At 39.7% G+C, this 24,047-nt stretch overlaps 1 protein-coding gene across 14 annotated transcripts in view; it reads left to right on the forward strand.

Annotated features, from left to right (window-relative positions):
- The window catches only part of NAV3 (neuron navigator 3), a 562,373-nt gene that overhangs the window by 485,809 nt on the left and 52,517 nt on the right, over window positions 1–24,047 (forward strand). For 10 of the 14 annotated variants that reach the window (XM_072864069.1, XM_072864018.1, XM_072864025.1 and 7 more), the window contains 5 exons: window positions 7,864–8,002; window positions 11,379–11,655; window positions 13,843–14,548; window positions 16,122–16,610; window positions 23,211–23,252. In XM_072864069.1, the coding sequence (XP_072720170.1) occupies window positions 7,864–8,002; window positions 11,379–11,655; window positions 13,843–14,548; window positions 16,122–16,610; window positions 23,211–23,252 (1,653 nt within the window). The remainder of the gene's footprint in view (window positions 1–7,863; window positions 8,003–11,378; window positions 11,656–13,842; window positions 14,549–16,121; window positions 16,611–23,210; window positions 23,253–24,047) is intronic. The other 4 variants (XM_072864049.1, XM_072864132.1, XM_072864098.1 and 1 more) reach the window with 3 other exon arrangements.

Here is a 24,047-nt window from a genome sequence, read left to right on the forward strand (position 1 = left end):
GCAGCTGAGCTCACAGTAAAAGATTTAAAACGGATTAATTCATGATGAATTGAACTTTGAAGGAGAAAGTTTGCCAGCTGATATATTGGCACGCTAGTGAGGAGTTGCTTTGAGTAAAACAGTCCAATTATTTTCTTACCTTTTCTTCTTAATGAGCTAAGAGATCATTTCTGTTCTCAAAAGTCAATTAGGGGAGTAGCTATAAAGTCTTTATTTTAGGCTGAATCCTGCCTTACTCTCCTGAAATGTGTCCTGAAATATGGGTGTCAGAGAGGATGGTTCATGGCGGCAGCCTGGACTGCATGCTAATATTCACTTTACTGGTGTGCTGTAGAGAAGCAACGTCCACCTCCATGGAGTGGGTTGTGGAGGCTGATTTATGCATTGCATTCCCTGTTTTATGGATTTTATGTGTGTGGGACTAGCTTAAGCACAGACTGATGGTCAACGATTTCTATCTTCCTCTTGCAGGGCTTAACTTGTATGAGTAGAGTAAGGAAAGGTGTACTAAGTTCAAGCTTTCTACTGTGGGCATCTAGTTTAAGTCCTCTACCTCGCTCATATCTCTCCAGTCTTTCCTGCTTACACTTTGGATGTACCTGCCTTTGTCTGCTGACTACCTAGGGGATTAAATGCCAACCTTTGATTTCCTAACTCACATTCAATGTAGATGTCTTGCACATCACTGACATGAGTTGTCTTACATTCCAGGTAGCTGCTCACTTCACGGGTGGCTCAGTTTGGGGATTTTGCCTTTTTAGGGCACTATTAGCTAATTGAAATAACTATCCATTATAACTAAGGGTGTCCCAGTCTTAGCCACTGCAGTAGACTAGTGTACTGACATCTTATTTGGCAAACATGGAAGTAGGCTGTACTAATCAAAGCAATTGCTTGTGTTTCTTGTACCTCTACTGTTTCTATGAACAATGGTATAGAGATATCCAGAGGCTCTAAGAGAGGGACATGGAGACTTGCATCATCTGAGAATTCATTAAGATAAAACTGCCAGCTGTGTGCAGCCAGAGGAAGGATAACACCTCAGTGCTCATCTTTGATCTGCTCTTAGTATGGATTTGTAGATCCTCAAACACACACTCAGGAGTTAAGTTTCTGTTTAGGCCCGAATGTTACTCTCTTGTCATGATTTCAGTTCTCTTATTTGTCCTCTAAGACCATTCCCCCCAGCAGCAGAAATACACATGGGCACTGCCCTGTATGTACCCACTATGGTAATGAACAATTTAGAAGTGTTTCAAAGTGTTTTCACGTTTTGAAAGCTCAGAGTTGCTATAAAAAGCAAGTAAAGGTTGTTTTGCTAAATGTGTTTGTTCAGATTCCCTGAATCCCAAATCCATACACAAGTCCCTGGGGATATGTGAGTTCCTCTGGCATTAGCAAGAATGTGACTAAGGATTTCTCATTCCTAAGCAAGAGACGCAAGGATCGTAGGTCTACTACTGTGATCTAAAGCCTTTCATGTGCAGTACAAAGCATGTGACAAATAAAGTGCTATTTTTCATTCAGAGTTACAAACCTCCCTAGATAGAACAGTTATTCTGATTAAATGAATGCTTTAAGAGGAAAGGTTTTGGTTTTGTTTCTAGAGCTGTATTCTGCAAGCTGTAGTTACAGCTTCTGCTTGCAAAAATGGGTAATGAACCAAAGAAAAAAATGCCAGCAACTTGTCAACTATGCCAAAGGCTGAATGCATTGAAGGAATCATACTTTTCCAGCAGACTTGATAGCACATTGATTGGGACCTTCATATCTCTGATAATCTGCTTGTGAAAAGCTTTTTCATTTGCATACTTAGGCCACTTTGGCTGGAGGTGCTCTCAAAAATTAATGAAGTACGCCAATGTTGAAATGAATTCCAGGCATTGACCCAGCTTATCAGTATGGTGGACTTCACTGAGCTGGCAAGTTTAAGGGCTTGTAGGAAAATGCTGAAAATAGAAACAGGAAGGGTGGAAGGAACAATAATTGTAGTTGGGCGCTCTGCCATGTCTTGCCTGCAATTAGAGATTGCTTTGATTTTCTGAAACAAGTACTGTGAAAGGAGGGTATTTTAGATATCCGTGGAGCTAACACAGATTGTTACTACCATTTTCTCTTGTCATGTACCTTCAGGATTCGTTGCTCTCCCAATGCAGTGCATTTTGTATTTTCAACCATCATGCAAAACATCTAGAAAAATTTGTTGCATATTTCTGCAGGTCTTCATTATGTAGGGTACGATCAAGTATTATCTGGCTTGTTTCATTGCATCTTTGTCCTAGAGCCCTGTTGCTTGCCCACCTGCTGTGTGAAATAATGTCTTATCCCATATAAGATATTCCTCATTTGGTTCATGTACTTCAGCGTCTGAACTCAGAATTGGATCATTTTCAACCAAATACTTGTGGAAAGCAAACACAAAAGTGTCATGAGCACAGCTGAGTGCAATTTATCTTTCCATTTGAGGAAATACTTGTGGGAATGTGTTTATAATCTTTGTCCAGCTCTACACGCTGATGTTAAGCACCGGGTATTTTGACTTCAGACACCTTGCTATTTCTAGAACAACTATGCAGTAGAAAGGTCAATGAGAGGATTATTATGGGGAGATCTTTTCAGTACTAACGCACACTAATGAAAGTGAGGCAAAGAGTGATAGTGGAGACTAACCAATTTTGTAGATAGCAAGTTGTGGATTCCTCAACTTCATGGCGTATTTGATATGATCAAGGAGTTGGAACTTTGCTTGAAGCATTTGGAGCAATTTGTGGAGCGTTGGGATGTGTACAATATTCATAGCCACCTTCAGCAATTAGAGACTATGCGGAAGTCTTCTCCAGCAGAAGTATTATTTCTTGCTTCAAAATGGGCAAGAACTGTTCAGATTTGAAAGGTGCAGACTAGAATTAGAGGATGAGTTTTAGCTAGTGCAAATAATCTCATAGGCACACATAGTGCATCAAAGAAAAACAGAGATCTTCTAAGCAGAAAGAATATTGGTAACATTACTGTGAAGAGCCTGGTCAAACTCAAAGAGCATGAGTTATGTTTCCGGATGAAGGTTGTAACACAGTGGCCATAAATCTAACGAGGGGATGAGAGGGAAGCCACCCCTAGATGCCTATCACATGGCTGGGCACACTTTTTCTAGCTCCCCAGGTGAAGGGGCATTCCTACTGCAGTACAGCTTGCCTGCTCAGATTCAGCCCTGTGTATGACTGAAGTGATGGAATAATTATCAGAATTATAAAGTTAATAAAGCTGAATGTTACTCATGCTGTGTGAAAAGAACTTAATGAGGTTGTTAAAGCACTCAGAAGTAACAAAAGGGTTGCCTGTGTAACCTTAATTCAGATTTCTTGTGCACATACGTTTTCAGGCAATCATGGTTTGGTCAACAGCATCCTCCAGTCCCTAGAGTCCTTATTTTATATAATGTGTAGATTGGGGTGTTCAGTTTTAAAGCAGTTATTTGGCATTTTGTAGATTGAGGGAGTTCAGTTGTAAAGCAGTTATTTGGCATTTTGTGTATTCCTTGTTATTTATCATGTGCAGCCCCTTATTTTATTTTTCATATGCCATTTGAACATTTTTCTAAAGAGAAAGGGGCTCTTCTAAGGTGCTTTTTAGTGTAGTGTTTGAGTATCCGCAGTTATCAGAGACCATGTTTTCAAACTCATTTGTGCATGTATTGTGTCCGTTTTACAGATGGAAAGCTGAGGTACAGCAATAGTAAGGCCAATAATAGCTGCTGGTTTTTGACATGCAGTTTGAGTTGCTGGTAACCTAAATTTTAAGATACCCCTGCAGCAAACTATAGGTTCAAAGCACACATTTGCATGCATTACATCTTTGCAAGTCAGATGCTAAGCTCTAAAGAAAATTAGAAATTCTATATTGGTGTTCAGCTTGTTAAAAATGTTGGTTAAAGCAGTCACCTAATATCTTGCAGGTTGCAGGGAGTCTGGTACACCAGGGGCTTCAACCATGCTTCATATAGTCCCTTTTGTTACAGAAGTCTTTCAACTTCTTTGAAAAATGACAGAAGGCAGCTTGCTTTAATGCAAAATTCAGATTCATCCCTAGAGCAGACCTCTTATAAGCACTAAATTAATGAAGCATTTCTAGAGAGAAAATAGTATGTGGTTGTGTTATCAAAAACTGTGTTGTCACATACATCCACAATGAGAGTAGTGACTGCTGGGCTGTTTGCTTGCTCTCCGTTTCCTGATTTGAACCCAGAACTAGGCAACACGCAGCAGGCTGAGCTGAGCTGCTGGGTAAGGAGGAACCTTTGGCCAGTTAGTTGAAAAAATTCTCTGTCAGGCATATGCAAACAGTGATTTTGAAGAGATTTATAAATTCTCCAGATTTGAGAGCATTTCTTCTTAGAAACAGCAACATGCACATCCTTAATGTGAAGATTATGGCTTGCTGAATTTCAAGGTTCTTTTCCAGTTCCTCCTGGGATCCAGGGGTTTCTCAAATAAAAAGTTGCCAGAACTTGTCAAAACAGGGCATTTTTCTCTTAGCCTCAGTCTCTCAGATAGCTGAACTGCATTTGTTGACATTTTCTTTTAAAGAAATCGACCTGAGGCTGACACCCAACAAGAAAAAAAAAGCAGATTTTGCCAATGTTGTAAGTAGATAAAATGTGGTTTTAAAAAGGGAAGTGGTGTCAGGCATTAATAAGCAGCAGTGCTAACCTGACCTGTCATAAACTCTGTAGGATGCATGAAAAAGAGAAAAGTAAATGAAAGATAAAATTAAAATGAAAGTTGAATCTTAGCCAGTATATTAAAAGCCTATATTAAGTCCCTTAGGTACAGTTTGACAATGAATATTGTTTTGATGAGGGGTAGGAGGAAGAAGAACAAAAATTACAGTGAGAATTTGCTGCAGACTCCCAAGAATGGGTTTTCAATCTCAAGGTGATGCACATCTAATTTTACCAGATTTGTTTGTCATACATTTGCTAGTTTAAAGGAGAAATGAATATGAATCATCAAGAATTTTTTCCAAATTATAAATAAGGCATCTTCATTATCCAAAAATTATATCAACTCATCAGATGGTGACTATACTATCTAGACATCGGGAAAGAGGGCTGAAAAGGTGGAAACAGTAAGTGCTGAAAGATAAAAGATTTAGCTGCATGAACAACTTAAACCAACTCTGGACAATGCACTAAAATAAGCACAGAACAATGATCTTCATTGCCAAAAGGGTGGCTGATATGGTCTGGTTTTTTGGAGTTTTCCATTTTTACTATGTATTTGCAAAAGGTTGGTACAAAATGTTGTTTCAAGTAGGAATCAGTTTCTCTAATGGTCCTTAGAAAAATGCCATACAGGAAAGAAAGAGGTTTTGGATATTCCTGGGTTTTACATGCATACTGAATATTAGTAGAACTTTGGGGGTGTGAAAGCCCCCAAATTTAGAAAACATCTTGAGCACCTATCATAAGAGAAGAAAAAATCCAGACAAATATAGTGATGACTCTGAAAGGTCAGTAGTGGAGGTGTCAAAATAATCTTCTATATATCTTACAAGATGGCCATGAGTGTTCCCAGAACCCACTAATAATCCACTGGTGAGTGAGGTGTGATGAGTGTGAAGCACCACAGAGTAACCATAATAGAAAGGAAACATGATCATAGTATTTTTTGCCTGAAAACTTCATCTGTAGAGAACATGTTTATATTTTTTGAATCAGCCAAACTATTTCAGAATTTAGAAAATTACTCAGAAAACTGATGATCCAGTATTAATTGACATGAATGTCCTACATTAAAAGTTCGTGTGGCTTGTGAAAGTACCCAATATATCTCATTTTGGATCTGGCTTATGATTGGGTTTTTTTTTTCCTTTTTTATAGTATCTTTTAATGGGGGCATATTATCTTTTCTAAAACCTAACCACATTTTATATTATTTATGTTTTCATCCATCTTTAAGGTTCTCAGTCTTAACACTGTTATACAAGGTATATTCCCATGTGGTACATGGAATATGTTATTCCATTTGAATAATGGCTTTTAGCATCAATAAAATTCTGTATCACATCAGACAGTGAAAAATGCAGAAAGTATAGATGACTAGTGCTTTAGAGATGGTTCTTAGATGAATGTGGGCATCCTATAAGGTATGATATTATAATTGCTTAGATATTAAATTTTATTATTAAATCACTCGTGTGTATATTACCTGGAAATGTTGCAGAAGACATATTTATTTGTAGTCATTGTACTCAATGGTGGAAAGTGCAGCACTGTAATAAACTCTTGCCCTCTGAAATATGTTTATCTTGTCACTGAGCTGGCTTACTAATGTGATTTTCTACCTTTCATAAAATGAAGTTAATGCTTGCTGCAGTTGCTATGATACAAGACTAGTGCACTGAACTTTCTGGTGCATCAGCATACATTTTGTACCATGCAGTTCACTGTCACTACTGTTATGACTTTCTAAAGCCTTCCATGAAGAAGTGGACAAGTGAATTTAATCTCCCAAAACACCACGTGTAAAATAAGGATTCACAGATATTTTCCTTGTTTGCTCTGAACGACTGGTAGCAGTAGTACTGAGGTTTAACTCAACTGTGGGATTGAATTTTAGATTTTTTGTAAAAGGCAGCTCATGACGTAAGCTACAGCAAAACAAGGATATTATGTACTCTCTCTTGTGTTTTGAACTTTACCAGCATGCATAAACATGTCACCTAGCTTTGTCTCTCCAGAAGTTATGTGTCTAGAACAAGCTTTATCAACCCTCTCCTCTCTAGGAAAGGGAAAGACATAAAGAGGCACTTTCAGTGGATAGTTCATCCCACAAACCTGAGACATTTTAAGCCAGGATGAATTACCTCCTAGAGGAGCCGCTGCCTTTGTACTGGTTGGAGAGGGCACCTAGATAGATAGCTTAAATGAGATACCTAACTTTTATATAGCTAAAACTGTAGGAGGTGAATCCCACTGCAAGTGATAAGGTGAATATTTTTCAAACTCTGTGGCCTGGGAATAATCTAAAACAAGATTAACAGATGGAGATGCAGCAAAACTGGGAGTATATGGCTGTATATGGCAATAAGCTAAGAGTCATCTTGTAACACCGTGGAGAAGCAATTGTGTAGACCAAGGTCTGAGAAACACAGATCAACCTTCCTTCCGTGCAAAAGCAAGGCTTTTGTGAGAGCAGGTAAATGAAATTTCTGTAAGAGTAGCCTTTCTCTCATTTGCATCCTCTGCTCAATCTCCCAAAGCAGAAGAGTTGACAGCCTGTTTCCTGAGAGATACATAAAGTGTTCTCTGACAACTCTGGTGACTCTATTGTCAGGGAATGCTATTCTGATGACATTGCACCCACTAGACAAAGGCTGAAGACAAGAAAATAAAACTTCTGGAAATACTGGCTTCCTGCTGACAGTTGATTAGGCTGCAGAAGAGATACTCCTTTTGTTTTTCTGTAGCCTGGAAATCCATCAGGTGTTCTCCAAGCTATTAATAATGCTTTGGCTAGCAATACCAGGTAGGTTTAATGGATTTCCCTGCCAGTGTACTGAATGTGATTGCAATGAAGCATGAAACAACCTGTTTTAATGACTTACACTAGTGCTTGCTCAGACCTGATGTTAATTTTTTAAAAGGCACCTGGGTCTTTCATTAATTGAACAAGCAACCACTTGACAGTGAGTGAATAATTAATTAAAAAGTCTGAAAACTAATATTCATTGTACATTAAGAAATACTACTGAAAATTTTCTGGTAAACCTCTTGAAGAATAAGTAATCGCATCTATTGATTTTGAGATGCTTTCTGCCTGTTGACACACAGTATGTAAAGTAGATGTGCTCCTTTCTCTGCAGCTGGGATGACAGCAGCTCAGTTAGTAGTGGCCTCAGTGACACTCTTGACAACCTCAGCACGGATGATTTGAATACCACCTCATCTGTCAGCTCTTATTCCAATATAACTGCCTCTTCAAGGAAGAACACTCATGCCCAGGTGAGTAGCTTTTCATTGCCGTTTCTTGTAACACCCCACAAGCGTGCAGGATAACAAAGAAAAAAGTTTAGTATCGATGACCCTGAAACAAATGAAATATTCATATTTTACAAACTCCTCTATCACACTTATGTGCAAGTAGCCCGTGGACCCCGCTGACCCAACCCTGACCCGTGGTCTGATGCCTCAGATGCCCTGCTCCCAGGGCACATCCCACTGCTGAAGGTGCCGGCTGGCAAGACCCTGCTCTGCCCGCCCTGGGGGAGCCCCCACTGGTCCCAACCCCAGGAAGCTCCCAGCCCCTGCTGCACCCTAACACAAAAAAACCACAATATGACTGGGTCTGTGATGGGTGGATTTCTACTCACTTCATCCCATTTGGAGTATCTCTTTCAACAGATAGCACAATTTAAAATAAGATAGTTTTCACCTTTCATGAGCTGACGCATATCAGGGAAGAAATACATAGGCTGTACTGTCCTTTCCCTGTTCTCTCCACTGGGAGAAAAGAGGCTGAAGGAAGAAGCCCACAGGTGGCAGAGCTTCTCTTCTCCCCAGTTAGGGCCAGGAATGAAAGTGTCCTGTGGGCCCACAAGTTGACAATGTATCATGTCAAAATAGAGTTCTCAACAGTGTACAGCCACAAGCTATATACGAAATACATATATATGTGTGTGTGTGTGTATATATATATATATGTGTGTGTGTATAAAGCCCTTGTGTTGTGTCAGGTATCCCAGTATTTTTTCTCAGCTCCCCTCAAAATTGCAAGTGATGAAAAAGATAATACAGAATGCTTGCAGGACTCAGTTCCCCCCCAAAAAGAAAGAAAAACAGAAGAGTTAGTCCCAATAGAAAAGTATTCTCTTCCATGTCGTCTCCTGTTTACAGGCAGGGAGCTTCAAGAATGAACACTCAGCATAGGGGAAGAGTTGTTGCCTCCAGTGATTTGATGTCAAGTATTCAAGACAGAAGACTGACACTCCCAATTCCATTTAGACTCCTGCAGGCAGCCAGTGCCTGCAATTCAGAGATCTGTTTTGTAGATGTACATTATGGCAGACTTTGTCAACAGGAGAAAACCACATATTTGTCATTTCTTCCAGACAATGGGGAACTACAGTTACTTTGGGAATGAAGATTACTTTAATCTGCAGCAGGGCAGATTTCAGACCGATATCATACTCGTGCAAAGATACTCACACAGATGCCAGCATTCTTTAGCCCTCACCATTGCCTTTCTTACCCCATCAGGGTCTCTCATGGTTGCTAACTGGAGATCAGCTCTTCCCTTTCACATCAACAGTGACGGCCAGCTAGTCCTGGCTTACTTGTTCCACTGCATCATCATCGTCATGACTGGGAAATCTCAGGCTATTTAACTCTTTGCGGGTTTTTCATTCAAGGGGTCTGTTCAACCAGATACCATTTGCAATTTGTTCAGTGATACACAGAGATGCAGCACGTGTTCAAATGTTGCTTTCCTGCCAGAGTTGCTTTATGTTATGAAGGCGAGGAACAGACCTTTATCAGGTCTGCCTTTACCAGGCAGATTAATCAGAACACACTGTACTCCAGGCTAGCCTGCAATCTCAGTCAGAAGCTGAGATGAGCAGAATATGTAAGTATTTTGCCAGCTGTTCTCCAGGTGTAAGACATACTCATGCAACACAGAAATCCCTTTTGCAGTCTTTTTAAGTGATCAGAGCAGTGCAAGCTGGCTATAGCCTGAGGCAGAAATTGCATATTTTGTTGTTGTTTTCTTATTAAAAGAGGATTAACATCGCTTTTCAGATCCCATAATCATGAAGAGAGGCTTTTAGAAAGTATTATACTTATCATTTCTTGGAAATGATGCAGTTTGCTTTTAAAATGTATAGCTATGTGTTTATAACCATTCATTTATGAGAAAAAGTTCTGGGAGCATTACAGATGTTGTAACAATAACACTAATGAAAACTTTCTTCTGAAGGACCCTGCAATATTTGCGTAGATGTTTGCTTGGGCTCTTTTCCCATCAGTCCTTACCCCAAATCTGTGCTAGCGTCTCCAAAGCACATATGAAATTACAGAAGTGCAGAGAGCTTTTGCATTTTGTATGCCTCAAATGACAAATATGTAAACAGCAACTGATTATTCTGTCGGTCATCTAATCAGTATTAATCCTACTTATGACAGCAGTGCCTAGGAAACAGCCAGAGGGGTCTCTGTGGAGAAGGAGTTGTGGCAACACAGAATAATAAATAGCCCTCCCCTGAATGTGATCCGGTTTGCAGTCCCGCTTAGGTTGGCTGTATGAGGATAGGGCTGTGGTTACATCAGACAAAAGTAATGAAGAGTGATACCTGAGAGCAGCACCACTTATTGCTGTTAAAGAGGGGCAGAGGTAAGCAGGACTGGTGTGATGATGATGATGTGCAAATAAGGCTTGAGGCTGAGGTCAGGAGGCTGCAGAAAAACACAGGAGGAAGGGTTACAATGAACAGCCTGTCAGCACAAAGAACACGAGTCTTGTCAAACACAGAGGGTAGGGTCAGTCTCCAACGTTTCTATTTAAGCTGCTTTCACAGCTTCTACGTTGTCTGTCTTGTTGGGCTGTTCCTTGCAGCACACCCTTATCAGCACGCACCGGGGAAAGCAGATGCTGCAGGGGTGTTAGGTCCTCACTGGGGCATCTTCCACATGGGTCTGAGTTTTGGAGCAAGCGTGACCCCAGCTGGTTACCTTCACCCCGCTGGTGGGTAGTGCTTGCGTAAGTCTCTCTTCTAGCTGCTCTGCTAGCTGATCTAGATAGAGTGAGTTTCTTGTTGGAAACAATTCTTTTTGGAGGAGACAAACCAGTAGAAAAGCCATCAGCTGTAGCACTGATAATTTTGCTGAAGATGTTAGCCTTGCTCAGTAGTGGCATGACATACTCAGTGCTGCTGGAGCAATATTCCTAATCTGGTCAGTGGAAGGTTTGCATAGGAAAAGGCATGAAACCAGACTGAGGTGATTTTAGTAGTATATTTAGGAATTCCCCCATTCAAGGTTTTAGTAAAACCTCTCAGCGCAGTGAAATTCAGAGGGAGCTGAGGAGTGGTGAGGGTATCACCACTGATGATTAGAGTAAATTATGTTTCACTTCATTATGGTTTATCTGTGAAGGAAAGAGTTGAAATCTTTTGAAAATAAAAGAAAAAAGAAAAATATCTTCCCAAAATGGGAATGTGTTTAAACTTTTGGGACCAGGATACTAAGGTTTTAGAAGGGAAGGTTCCATGGCCCTTGCTACAAACAAATCAATATGCTTATTCTCCTCCCCTCCTGTGATTTAAGAAATCAGCAAACACTGAAGATGCTGAGACTGACCATTTCTCATGCAAATCTCTTGTAGCTGAAGACGGACTTGGAGAAGCGCTCAGTTACGGACAGCGAAACTTGGGGCAGCACTGAAGAACTGAAGAAACCAGAGGAAGATTTTGACAGCAGCGTAGACAGCAGTGGCAAGTGGAAAGGCCTTCCCTCGGGGCTGTCTGAAGAGTCAGAGAAGGGGGGACAGAAAGCATCTCTCTCTGTTTCACAGACCGGATCCTGGAGGAGAGGCATGACTGCCCAAGTAGGATCAACTCAGTCCAGGCACAAAGCAGGAACAAGTGCGCTCAAGACCCCGGGTAGGAAACTTCTGTAGTTCAGATTACAGCACTGAAAATTAAGGCTTTATACTTAGGTTCCATTTATAAGCAGTAAGGAATCTTTAGTGGCCTAAAAATAATTAATGGATATTATCAGTGTGTGACGGACATGAGGAACTGTAAGCATATTGGTAGTTCTTCTCATAAATGACTGCAAGCCAAGATTGTAATAATATATTAACTTGTTCATCTCTACAACTGTTAGTTTGCTACACTGCATGCTAATAATTTATTAATCTTACATGAACGTATCCATAACATAAACTGTGATTCCATTTGTTTTTACTATCATTTAAGGACATCAGCTTCTATTAGGGAATTCTTAAAGGTACTTTTGGACTCACGTCTGCCTTATCTTTGTTCTCTAGAAAACCTGTACCTTTGATAATTGCACATATGCATAGAAATGGCAAAAGATTAGAAGCTGAGATAAAAAGGTTTAACATTCAAGTCAGGGGACTTAGAATGAGTGTTTCTGAACTGAAGCTGAATTATCACATTCCAGATACTGCAGGTATTTGATAGTCCATTGGTAAGAAATCGAAAAAATCTTTTTACACACTTTCTTCAGTGTTAGATGAATTCTTACCTTCTTCTGAAAGGCCTCTCAGAACTAGTAGCCACTTTTGCAATCTAGTTTTGAAGCAAAAAATCCAGAAGACATCATTCTTAAGCCCATCTAATCCATCATTTTACTAGGAAAATATCAACCCTTTATACGACATTTTCTAGACCTTTGTCCTGTCCTGACAAAATAGTGCATAAGCATGCATTAACCCCCAGTTGTAAAGGTAACTAGCAAAGAACTCCTCAGAATAAACTCAAATCCTTTGTGAGCCTCCTTTATTTCTTTGCAGTTTGGAACTGCTAAACATTGGCCAGCCTCTGGTCTATAAGATCCCTGAGGAACATTGCTGCAGTCAGTGGTCATATGAATGCAGAAATGACACCTCTGTAATAGTGATTAAAAAAGGAGATACTACAAGGGTTACCACATGCCAAGTTAGGTTTCTCAGATCTTCCATTTTGCTGAAGACGAGCGGGCAGCCACTGTGCAACACAGAATGGAGGCCTTAATTTTTGAAGTATATAGTAATAGTCTGTGTGTTCGCAGTGTAGGAGTCTGATCCGTATCTTGGCATGTGTGTGTGTTTGTGTAGCATAAAATATGCACTGCGTAAAAACATGGATGGATTTAGTTCTGACTTGTAGGTGTTGCTCTTTATTACAGTTTAGTTCCTTAAGACAAATTAGGCCACCCACCTCCAAAACTTCCATAATCACTTGAAGAGTGAATTAAAAACATTGTTATGCTGAATATGTGTTCCTTATTAGGAGCATACAGTAGATGCTTCAAGACACTTTAGAATAGAAGAGAAATGGCATTTTTTGTCTGTAAAGTTGTTTGTAAAAATAAGAGGAGGGTATTTCTTTCAAGATAGAAGCAAATACCTCATTGAAAACTTTCTGAATGTCACAATAACATTATGTAGAAACATCTGGTATATAGGTATGTGTCTCTGCAGTACTGAAGACAGCCTCTCAGAAAATCAAAAATCTTGAAAAGATATCAAGGATATGACAAAGACTGTTAACTCATGTAATTGATATCGTTATAGATCAAGAAGTTTCATACCATGACAACATAATCTCTCCCTGATAATTTTGTGTAACTAAAAACAGAACAAATTTAGTTATAAGCTAAAAAAATGTAATCAGTGAAAACCAAAGAACTCAATAAGTACCACTAATTTCTACATGCATAATTAATGTCATACTTCTGGAAATGTTAATTACCTGTCATGTTTTATTTTCAAATATTATTTCGTACATATAGAAATACTATTAATAGAAAAAAAAGCCAAATAAAATTCCTTATGGTTCATTCAGGATAATTTTCTACATCTATGCTCTCCAGCTATATATGAAACTGGAAGTTCTCAGGAGAATTTCAAGCTTTTAATATTTAATGCTTACCTGTAATGTATCGTACCTACTACTGACTGCTGATGGGGGACTAAAGACCAAATTGGTCTGTTTTTTTAGGGTAATTCTTCTATTTGTGTATTTTTTCATTTTGAAATTGTAACCATATAGCGTTAAAATTTGATATTGAGACATTACAGCTTAAACACAAGTGACCTTTTCAAATATACTTTTATTTAGGAAAAACAGATGATGCAAAAGCTTCAGAAAAAGTGAAAACTCCCCTGAAAGGAGCCTCCATTCAGCGCTCTCCATCAGACGCAGGAAAAAGCAGCGGTGATGAAGGAAAAAAGCCTCCCTCTGGCATTGGGAGATCAACTGCTACAGGGTCCTTTGGATTCAAGAAGTCTGGGATGGGCTCTTCTACCATAATCACCACAAGCGGAGCAACTATCACAAGCGGGTCAGCGACTCTAGGAAAAATGCCAAAATCTTCAGCCATCAGCGGGAAGTCCAATGCAGGGCGGAAAACGAGCTTAGATGGTTCCCAGAACCAGGATGACGGCGTCCTGCACATGAACTCGAAGACGACTCTGCAGTATCGGAGTTTGCCTCGCCCATCAAAATCCAGTGGCAGCGGGATCCCTGGCAGGGGCGGCCACCGCTCCAGCACCAGCAGCATCGACTCCAATGTCAGCAGCAAGTCTGCTGGTGCTGCTGCCACCAAACTGCGAGAGCCAAGCAAGATCGGGTCTGGGCGGTCCAGCCCCGTCACCATCAATCAGACGGACAAGGAAAAAGAGAAGGTGGCTGTGTCTGATTCCGAGAGCGTCTCGCTGTCCAGCTCCCCCAAATCCAGCCCAACGTCGGCGAGTGCCTCTGGCACGCCGGGACTTAGGCAGCCGGGATCCAAATACCCAGATATCGCCTCACCCACTTTTCGAAGGTTAGTGGTTTTCTATGAATTCCTGAAGTTGCAGTATATAAAGCAGGGATTTTCAACGTGTGGAAGCACTGGGCAAAAAGCCTTTTCAGGGCATATTTTGCCACAAACAGAGAATCATGTGCAAAAAGATAAAAGGGTAAAGGTAATATTTTTTCACACAATGCAATTATTCCTCTAAGGCCTAAAGACCTTCCCAGACCTGAAATGGCTGTTCCTTGAGCTTTGAGCATTTTAGGTACATTCCCATAACAACAGTGTGAAGGCTAGAATAAGTTGGACTCGATGATCCTTATGGGTCCTTTCCAACTTGAGATGTTTTATGGTTCTAACTTTTTATTGAATATTCAGGCACATGAGAAGTTCCCTCTCAATACTCTGATAAACCCCCAAAGGGAAGAAGGATGCCTCATTCAGGCACATTCTGTTACTGGAACAGGCGATGCCATAGCCTGGTTGGAGAACTGAAGAGCTCTATAGAAAATGAAGTATTTGCTTTCACATTGTTGGCAGCTTCAGCTACAAGCGTTACATTATCTTAGCAGCTTTGTTACATCTTTCATCACAAACATTAACAAAGCTAAATTTCAATTGGAAATGCTCTATTGTAACGTTTCTGGAAGTATAAATCTGGATGAGGTATATATTGGGATGGAGCATTTGCACTGTTGGCGAAAAAGCCAATAGTGCCCTCTTGTGCCTAGCTACCAAAACAACACCTCCAGGCTGCTGGGGAGCTGCAGCTGATTTTTGTGGCCTTGGTAATATGTGAAATGGAATCTTATGTTATTAGCCATGCTTACATCACATCACGATAAGTTTTGCATTTATTTCTTATTAATTTATGAGCTGCACCTTAACTGCAGCTTAAAATGTTTCCAGTAAAACATTAAGTCATCACATGACCTTTTATTTCAATAGTTTATAGGATTTGGGTTTTTTTTTCATCATCACTGTAGAATTTTCTTCTATAGAATTGCTGGAAGCAGTTATGTGACATACACCTCTGTCATGACTGTTCTCGGAGACAAACTGAGCCCATTTAGCTCTGGTGCAGTTTATTCTGTCTGAATGGTTACTACATGACCCATGACCGCATGACCGTCTGTGCAAAAGAACAACAAGAGGGAAATTTTACACAAATACTTAGGTGTTTATTAAACTATGAAGGATTTTGCGAGTGTTTGTTGCAATCATTTTAGCTGATTTGAGAAGTGGAGGGTTTAAAAGCTAATGACTTAGCCGTGGGAACGCTTAATTCCTGAATTTGGGTGAAAGTGTAATCTGTTTATGCACTAATAAGACAAAAATGTGCTTATTTTAACTCTCTCTGGGAGGGTCTGTATGTGCAAAGAGCACATCTGAACAGGAGTGAATGAGAGCTGTTGCTAATGAAACAAAGCCTGATTATTGTGATATGGTTAAGTGAATTTAATTTTGCGATGCAATTGATCAACTAGGTAGGCATGATTTTAGTAGCGGTAATTAAAAATGTGTAGTTTGGCTCTTAGGATGTTACGCCATGAATGTTTAATGTGGCTATCAGTTTCTCTAAAGCTATTTGTTTTACATTTAGGTTGTTTGGTGCCAAGGCAAGTGGTAAAGCTGCCTCTGCACCCAGTACTGAAGGTGTGAAACCCACATCGGCAATGCCCAGCCCTAGTACCACATTGGCACGGCAAGGCAGCCTGGAATCGCCATCCTCGGGCACAGGCAGCATGGGCAGTGCAGGTGGGCAAAGTGGTAGCAGCAGCCCCCTCTTCAGTAAACCTTCGGACTTAAATGCAGATGTTGTAAGCTTAAGTCACTCCTTGGCTTCCAGTCCCGCCTCAGTGCACTCTTTCACATCAGGTGGTCTTGTGTGGGCTGCAAACCTGAGCAGCTCTTCAGCGGGCAGTAAGGACACACCAAGTTACCAGTCCATGACTAGCCTTCACACCAGTTCCGAGTCTATTGACCTTCCTCTTAGCCATCATGGCTCTCTCTCTGGACTGACAACAAGCACTCAGGAGGTTCAGAGCCTGCTCATGAGGACTGGAAGCGTCAGATCTACTCTTTCGGAAAGGTGAGCTTGCCTATAGATACAGTGACCACGAAACCAGTGAGACGCAAAAGGACAGGAGCCAAAAAAATAAACCCTCCACCTGTTTTCCTAAAGGGACACTGTTTAATTAGCAGCTTAGTCCTTTATGTAAAAAAGGAAGGAAGGAAGAAAAGAAAGCTGAAGGTAATCGCAGGCATTGGACATGGAATCCATGTAAAACCTTTTAAGGTTTTACAAGCACATTTTCTATCTTGAGAAATTTTTTTGTTCCCTTGTTCTGGAGAACAACCAGAGAAAAGGGAGATATTGTCTAATTAAAGGCAAATCTAAACAGCCACAGAATGACTCCTGCATGCTGGATCTACCTGCTGTCCCAGCAACTGGCAGCTCCAATGCTGTATCACTGCCCTCTTGCTAACAAATCTTCTCCAGCAGTGGGACCCCACCAGTTTTCTTCCCATCAGCTCAAAGCACAGGCAGAGCTGGTGGGCCCCTGCCTTCAGCTGACCACTCTTGCCTTGAAATGCCCAGTCCTGACAAGTTGCGTCTTACATGGTAATCATTACACAGATCCTTACTAAAATGCAGTTTCACTGGCAGGGAGACAGTTTACAAGATGAGACCCTCACTATATGCACAGTCTTGCTGAGTGTCTGGAACAGACCAACAAAAGCAAGGAAGGGTTTTCCTCTGCTTGCTCTCCTTAACATGCAGATATTTTACTATTTATTTTATATTATAAAGTGGTGCAACCCCCCTGGCACACTTGTACCATGATTATTTTTTAATTTGTGTGTGTGTGTGTGTGTGTGTGAAATATTTATTTGACTTTTGCAAGAGGGAAAAAATAAACGTTGCTAGGCAGTAAGTAATTTTCACTTCCTGTGAAAATTTTCAAGATTTGACAATGAAACTCTTATCTCACATGGGGACTGAAAAGTCAGTATTAAATATTTTGTTAGCCTTTGATCCAAAAAAGAAGATTATACTGAGCCAGTCAGAAATATTTTAAACTTTTAAAGGTTAAACTTAGTTGTTTAGAAAATATATAATTATTTGCAGGAAAAAAGATCTTTTTTGTATACAAGTGAAAAACATACACTGTTAAGAACTTTTTTCCCTTTATTTAAACCCAGAGATTTTTCAATACCAATCCTTTCTATGGAAAGATTTCACTTTCAGTGAATCAGCATTAAAAAAAACCCCAAACAAACAAAACCAAACCCCTAAACAACTCTTTGCCAAATCTAGATGGAAACTCTCCGCAGATTTCATTCTCTTATGTTGCATTCATAAGTATTACTATGCCAGCTAAGATCACACCTCTTGCTAATATAAATGCAACACTATAAAACATGTGTTTGCACCAATATAAGGTATGATAACAACAATAGTTACAAATACACTGATACATAAGTGATTTGTAATTTGCACTGTGCCTTTAATTTTTAAATAGTAATTTGCATTGTGTGCCATGAACTGAATGTGATGATATTTCTTAGAAAGTTAATTATTAATAGTCAGATTATAAAAACCTTCACTAATTTTTAGTGCTACATATATGGATGGTGAGGTCAATAGGATGATGTGGAAGAGTATGAATTTATGCCAAAGATCATATTTATACAGAGGATGTTAAACATTACATTGAAAATGTTAATGGTTTGGCATAAGCTCCTGAGCAACCCCCACTACTAATACTTTATGTATTTGTTCAGTGACTTAATTTCAGTGGTTCCAAATACTTTGCCTTTGGCAATATTTTTAAGTTTCAGATTTGTCCATATGGGGATATTATGATTGAGTCCAGAGAGAGCCATTTATCATGTTGATCTGGCCTCAAAACAAATATATGTACCTAGAGAAAATGGTGTCATTTCTTGAATTATAGCCCCAGTAGGGTTTTTGCAATTTGATTTTTCTGAAAGGTCTGTTACAAGTGCTGTGTTATTTCTAAACTGTTTTATACAGTAAAACCTACATGTAGCAAAGTGTTTTTTCACAACAAAAGCATTGGTTTGCAATGTTAGAGACAGATATGTTTGGCAATAGATTATGTCCTTTTTCCTTTGTAAACTCAGATTATATTTGAGATGCCTCTGGCAATACTAGTTGTAGCCTGGCATGGCATAAGAAATTATCTGCAAAGAGGCTTATTCTTTTTCTTCAGTCACTCTAGAGCTTGCAAAAGACTGAATATCAGCAGTCTGTATAGTGAGATACACTAATATAATGTAGAAACAAACTCAGAAAGACAGAAGCACAAAAGGAGATACAATTAGCAAGCGACATAAATTCTACACACAGAAAGCCTAGGGAAAGCTAAAAGAGAAGACAGAGCTAATAACAGATGATACAAATAAACAGGGCTTTGCTTCGTTGCAGCATTAACTGCAATTTGATAGCTAAGCATCACTAATGGCAAGCATGCTAAGAGGGAATGAAAAGGTTAAAGATTACCCCAATTTACTGCTCCTGATGAACTTTTCACTTCCCTGCTTCAGACACAGTCTGAAATAGCCCTGCAGTCATTAGGACTGAAGAGGTTTCAAAGGGTCTGTGCTGAGGAAGGAGCGAAGAGGAGGGCTGGGATGGAGGACGAGGGGGTTGTGGGCAAGGCCACCTTGCCTCGGTTCCTGGAAAGATACGGAGGGTATTAAACAGAATGGGTTAAGTAACAGATAACATCGGATTTGTCATTAACAGCCTTTTAAGTAACGCTAATTTAATTCATTTGCAGGAAAACAGGCTTTGTGAGTAGAGGAGAGGAATTAGATACAATAAGAAATCCTGAACTTAGTAAAGCTTTAGGTGCTGTTTCGGACTACATTCTCACAAGCAAATGAAGGAAATCAAGTAAGGTGCTTGACCGGTTGGTAAAGAGTTATCAAAGACTAGTGATCAATGGTTTATTAGCCTGAAGGGATATAAGAGGGCAGGATATATTTGCACAGGTACAAAATGGAAAATGATGAGGCTATTTTGCAGAAAGGAGACAGTGTCTAAGGGGTTGTAGTGCTATTGCTGGAACAAAGCATTTTCCCAGTATTTTGAAAATGAAAGTATCACATGTAAGTCTCAGAAAGTAGTTATCCCATTCTACTTTTTCATGTTAAGGCTTTAACTTGAACACTTTGGGACATCGAGTTGTAGGAAGGATTTGATACAACTGGAAAGGACCCAGAAAATGAGACCAAAATCTCAGGGTACATCTATGTTTCCTGCTAAGGAGCGTAGCCCTTGACTGCCTCCAAAAAAGCAGTCACCTCCCATGGAGACAGCAAGCCTGCAAGGTCTTGGCTACATTTGCCCACACATACCTCCAGGGATGATCAGACGTTGCCCTCACCCGATCTTCAGGCTACCCACCAAGCAATGGTATGGCATAAACACAGAGCTCCCTGGCAACTGCTGTATAGATACAGTGTCAAAGTTTACTCCAGCCAAATTTTGTGTCATTCGATGAGATTCTTTTGCATTGTAATAACCAGAAAATGGGTTCAGTAAATACTAGCATAATATTTGCTTTTTCAGCAAAATTTGCATCTCCCTCAGGACTTTTGCTGGTTTTGCACTAGCAGTATTTATTTAGACAAGTCTAATTCTGTTGTTACAGCAGTGTAACTCCCTGTGTGGGAGGACACTTGTATTTTAGCTTACAACAATTTAGAGGAATTAAAATAAATCATACAGGTACTTATACTCTAGAATAAAAGTGTCTACTCAGGTTAATTGGTGAAATATCGGCTTTAATTGATAAAATTTTCCAGGTTGTCACATCACCAATAGTTATTTTGAACCCTTAAATGCTGTTGGGCATTGCAGATTTGTGTCTTTCTTCTGCTTGGTCTGAGTGACACAGCAAGGGATGCATAAAAATGCAGAAATACAGGAATTAACAGTGGTCTCACCAGCAATAATGACTGCTTTTTAAGATTAGCAGAGTGGAAGTAGTTTCTAATTACACAACTGGCTTGCTCTGGTTTACTTTAAAAGGAAGGTTAGTTTTGAGGGCCATGAAAGTGCATTGGAATCCACTTAAGCTCTTCAAGACTTTCAGTTGTTTTAAATTATCACCATAGTTGATGGTTGTAGTTTTAAGGTGTGAAACAGTGCATCATGTATCAGATTTTCTTGTGTGCTCAGCCATTTGTAGAAACTGATTTATAAGTCCCATATCAGCTTGGCCCAGCCTGCCCTAGACCTCCCTAGGTGCTCCTTAGCTTGCAATAATTTGTTTTATTCCCTCACAGCTCTGCAACAGTTAGGGATAGCCCAAAGATACAGCATTATGGCCCTTTCCCAAGTTAACCTCAATACCAAGGGCAGGTACGAACCGGAGAACTGTAAGGCTTCCTGTAATTTCCCCTAGAGAACTTGCAGACAGTTTCAGCAGTGCAAAATAAAGAAAAGGGAATGGAGATACAGTGGGCTTGATAACTTCAGCCTACATATGCACAGATCTTCCTGCAAGACTGCTTTTGGCAATTGACACGGCAAAAGAAAACTTCCGGAAGAGTACAATATTCTCAGCCTTACTTTATATTGGTATTTGTTTTGAGCCAAAGAGACAGATTCCATTAATGCATTGCTTCTTTCAGGAAAGGACTGACCTTTTTTCATATCATCTTTAGAGTTCTTTTGAGCACTGAGGTCAGGCTGGTAGTGTCCAAATGGGATCACTGCACGTTACAGTTCAGTTCTATTTACCAAAGTTCCAATTCCTGTAGAAGTAACATACCCAGCTTCTTGGTGGAGGAGTGCTTTCAGATACTAAAAAGGTATGAGCAGTTATGGGTCTGAATTAATAGTTACATAGTGAATTAATAGTTACATAGAACCACGGTTAATAATTTCATGCAATTATCTGAAATCTAGGAGCATCTTCATAAGATTTAGTATTTTAAAAAAGCAAAATGAATGTTTGCTACATTCACTTTTATGCAGTTGCAATAGTTCCATGCTCATGTTGGGGAATACTCACCTCTATTTCATTTGGGTACCTGAATTCAAAAGTTTTTGAGCAAAATCCTATGGTCACTACTAGCCTATTTATCTGACTGACTTATAACTATTGGCTTGTGGATTACTTTAAAGGAGCACTGATTGACTCCTTTAGTTTTAGATAATGTGCTATAGATTATATTGAAATACATAGAACTTCAAGTTAAAGTAATATTTGAAAATGTATTGTTCATTAGGGTGTTTGAAGTATTTGCAGAAGAAACTGGTTTTGTTATTATCATCATGTTTATTTGTTTGGAAAATTCGAGGTGCATAAAGGAACATCAATGCCCTGTTCTTCTCTGTAAGGAACTAAAAAATACATGAATCATGCATTCAAATGTATGTTCTCTTTTACCAACCGTTCTTGGTCCTTTTAGTTATGTTGGGAGCAAAATGCTGAAAATTTAGTCCCCTGCCTGATAGAGGACTACTCTCACACGGACCATGATAGCTGGGCCTGTGCTGAAATCCTGCAAAGTTTCTCCTTCCATTTGCTTTCTCCCCAAGGCCCTAAATTAAACCAGTAAAATTGCCTATAAAAATTCCTGGTAGTAAGAGAGGTTTCCTTCCATTAGTCTGAGCCCTAGTGGTAATGGATTGTTAACGCCAACAGTATTTTCACTGTCTTTACCCATTTGGATCAAGGGTACATGGCAGTGGGGCCTCCAGCACCCCACACACAATAGAAAATTACTTTTAATAAAGGCATGAGAATTTTCCTGGATAGGAAGGGTCCTAAGTTACTGTTGCTCTCAGAGGTGTGATTATAATAGGTAATACAGAAACTTTCTAAAACCATTTCACACTTTAATCCATACGGTGACACTAAATTATGTTCTTAAGGGAAAAATGTTGCAACACTTACTTGATGGTAACTAGTTCAAATTCAACCCACACTAGTCAGGGACCGATCTACCAAGTCTTTATGAGGAAATGCCCAAATGACACTTATTTGAAGAAAGGCTAGTGGGTGCCCTTCTAGGGATGGGGTTTAAATTAGGAAAACTCCAGCCATAGATCTCCGGTGATCAGCCACTCTGCCACCACGTGTGCGTGAATATGGAACAACGTTGCTCTGGTGCTACTTTTCATCTTCCCCACCATCACCTTACTATGATGTGAGCCCCACAACAACAGAAAGCCAAGAGTCTGTATATTTAGCACATATTTCTACAAGCAGAGCTGTCATTTGGCTTCTGGCGAGGCCATGCTGTCTCTTAGCAGGTGCCGCAACGTTCATTTCTTTTGGAAATCTATTGGCATATCATAGGCAACTGTGAAAAATAAAGATTCATACTGTGACCATATGATTCTCACACAGATTGCAGGGTGAAGCTGTAGGAAGGTTAGAAATGGTAAGGAAGGATTTCTTTCTGACTTGGACAGCCTCCAAATTACTATTGACCCATCCCAGAGCATGTCTAGATGAAAAATGGATGTGCAGCAGTCTGTGTCCTATTGTCCCCTCCAATGAGTCAGGGATTTATCATGAAAGATATATTAAAAAGCATTAAATGACCTTCTGTTATGCACACATATCTAGACCTTTAAAATTTGTAATTCTGAGCAGTCCTGTTTGCTGTATGTCCTTAGGGATTTTTTTTGTTTTAACAGCATGCAGCTTGACAGAAATACACTACCCAAAAAGGGATTAAGGTATATATTTTTTTGAGCATGACTGCTACTTCTCTGTTTTTTCTGTAACTTCTTCTACACTGTCTTTCCTTTTCTTTCTCCTTTCGTTGATCCTGTTTAGAACAGAGTTCTTGCTACTTAGATTCAAACCAAAAAACGTAGATTTTAACAATGGACATTTTCTTTCCAAGTCTGCCTAGTAAATAAATTTCCTTTCAAGATATATCACAGAAAGTGAAAACTGTTCAGGATAGTTTTCTTATGCAATGAATCTTAAAAGGCATTGAATCCTGGAGAGCTAAAAAAGACAGAACAAGATACTTTTTCAATTCAGTGGGACTAATTGTTGAAAACATTGTTGAGAAAAACAACATCTTAGAGGTGGATCTGAACTTGAACTCTAAATGCAAACACTCATGCAATTTGAATTGAAGATCTAGTAAAGGGTAAGGCTAGAAAATACTCATTTTAATAGCTGAGGTTTCTAAGTATAAAATGAGCCCTGCTCCAGCTAGTCTTCTTGATCCCTATCCAGCAATACTCAGAGTCCAACTTTGCTACTAGTTCCCCACTAATTAGAGCTGTCTTCATCACAGAAAACAGAAGTCATCTACCCTCTTCTGCCCTCCATGGTTAAAAGGGGGGATCATTAGGTAACTTGTTTGGTCTCATCAGGCATGGCAGCCTATCTCCCTAATCCAGGAAGGAGATTTGGCAAGCAAGGGTATATGTGCAAGCACACAGACACTCTGCAGCCTTCCAGACACAGAAATCACACAGTTAAATCTCTTGAGTTATTGATAAAGAATATTTTAT

Source organism: Ciconia boyciana, chromosome 1 (assembly GCF_034638445.1).
Source record: "Ciconia boyciana chromosome 1, ASM3463844v1, whole genome shotgun sequence".
NCBI lineage: Eukaryota > Metazoa > Chordata > Aves > Ciconiiformes > Ciconiidae > Ciconia > Ciconia boyciana.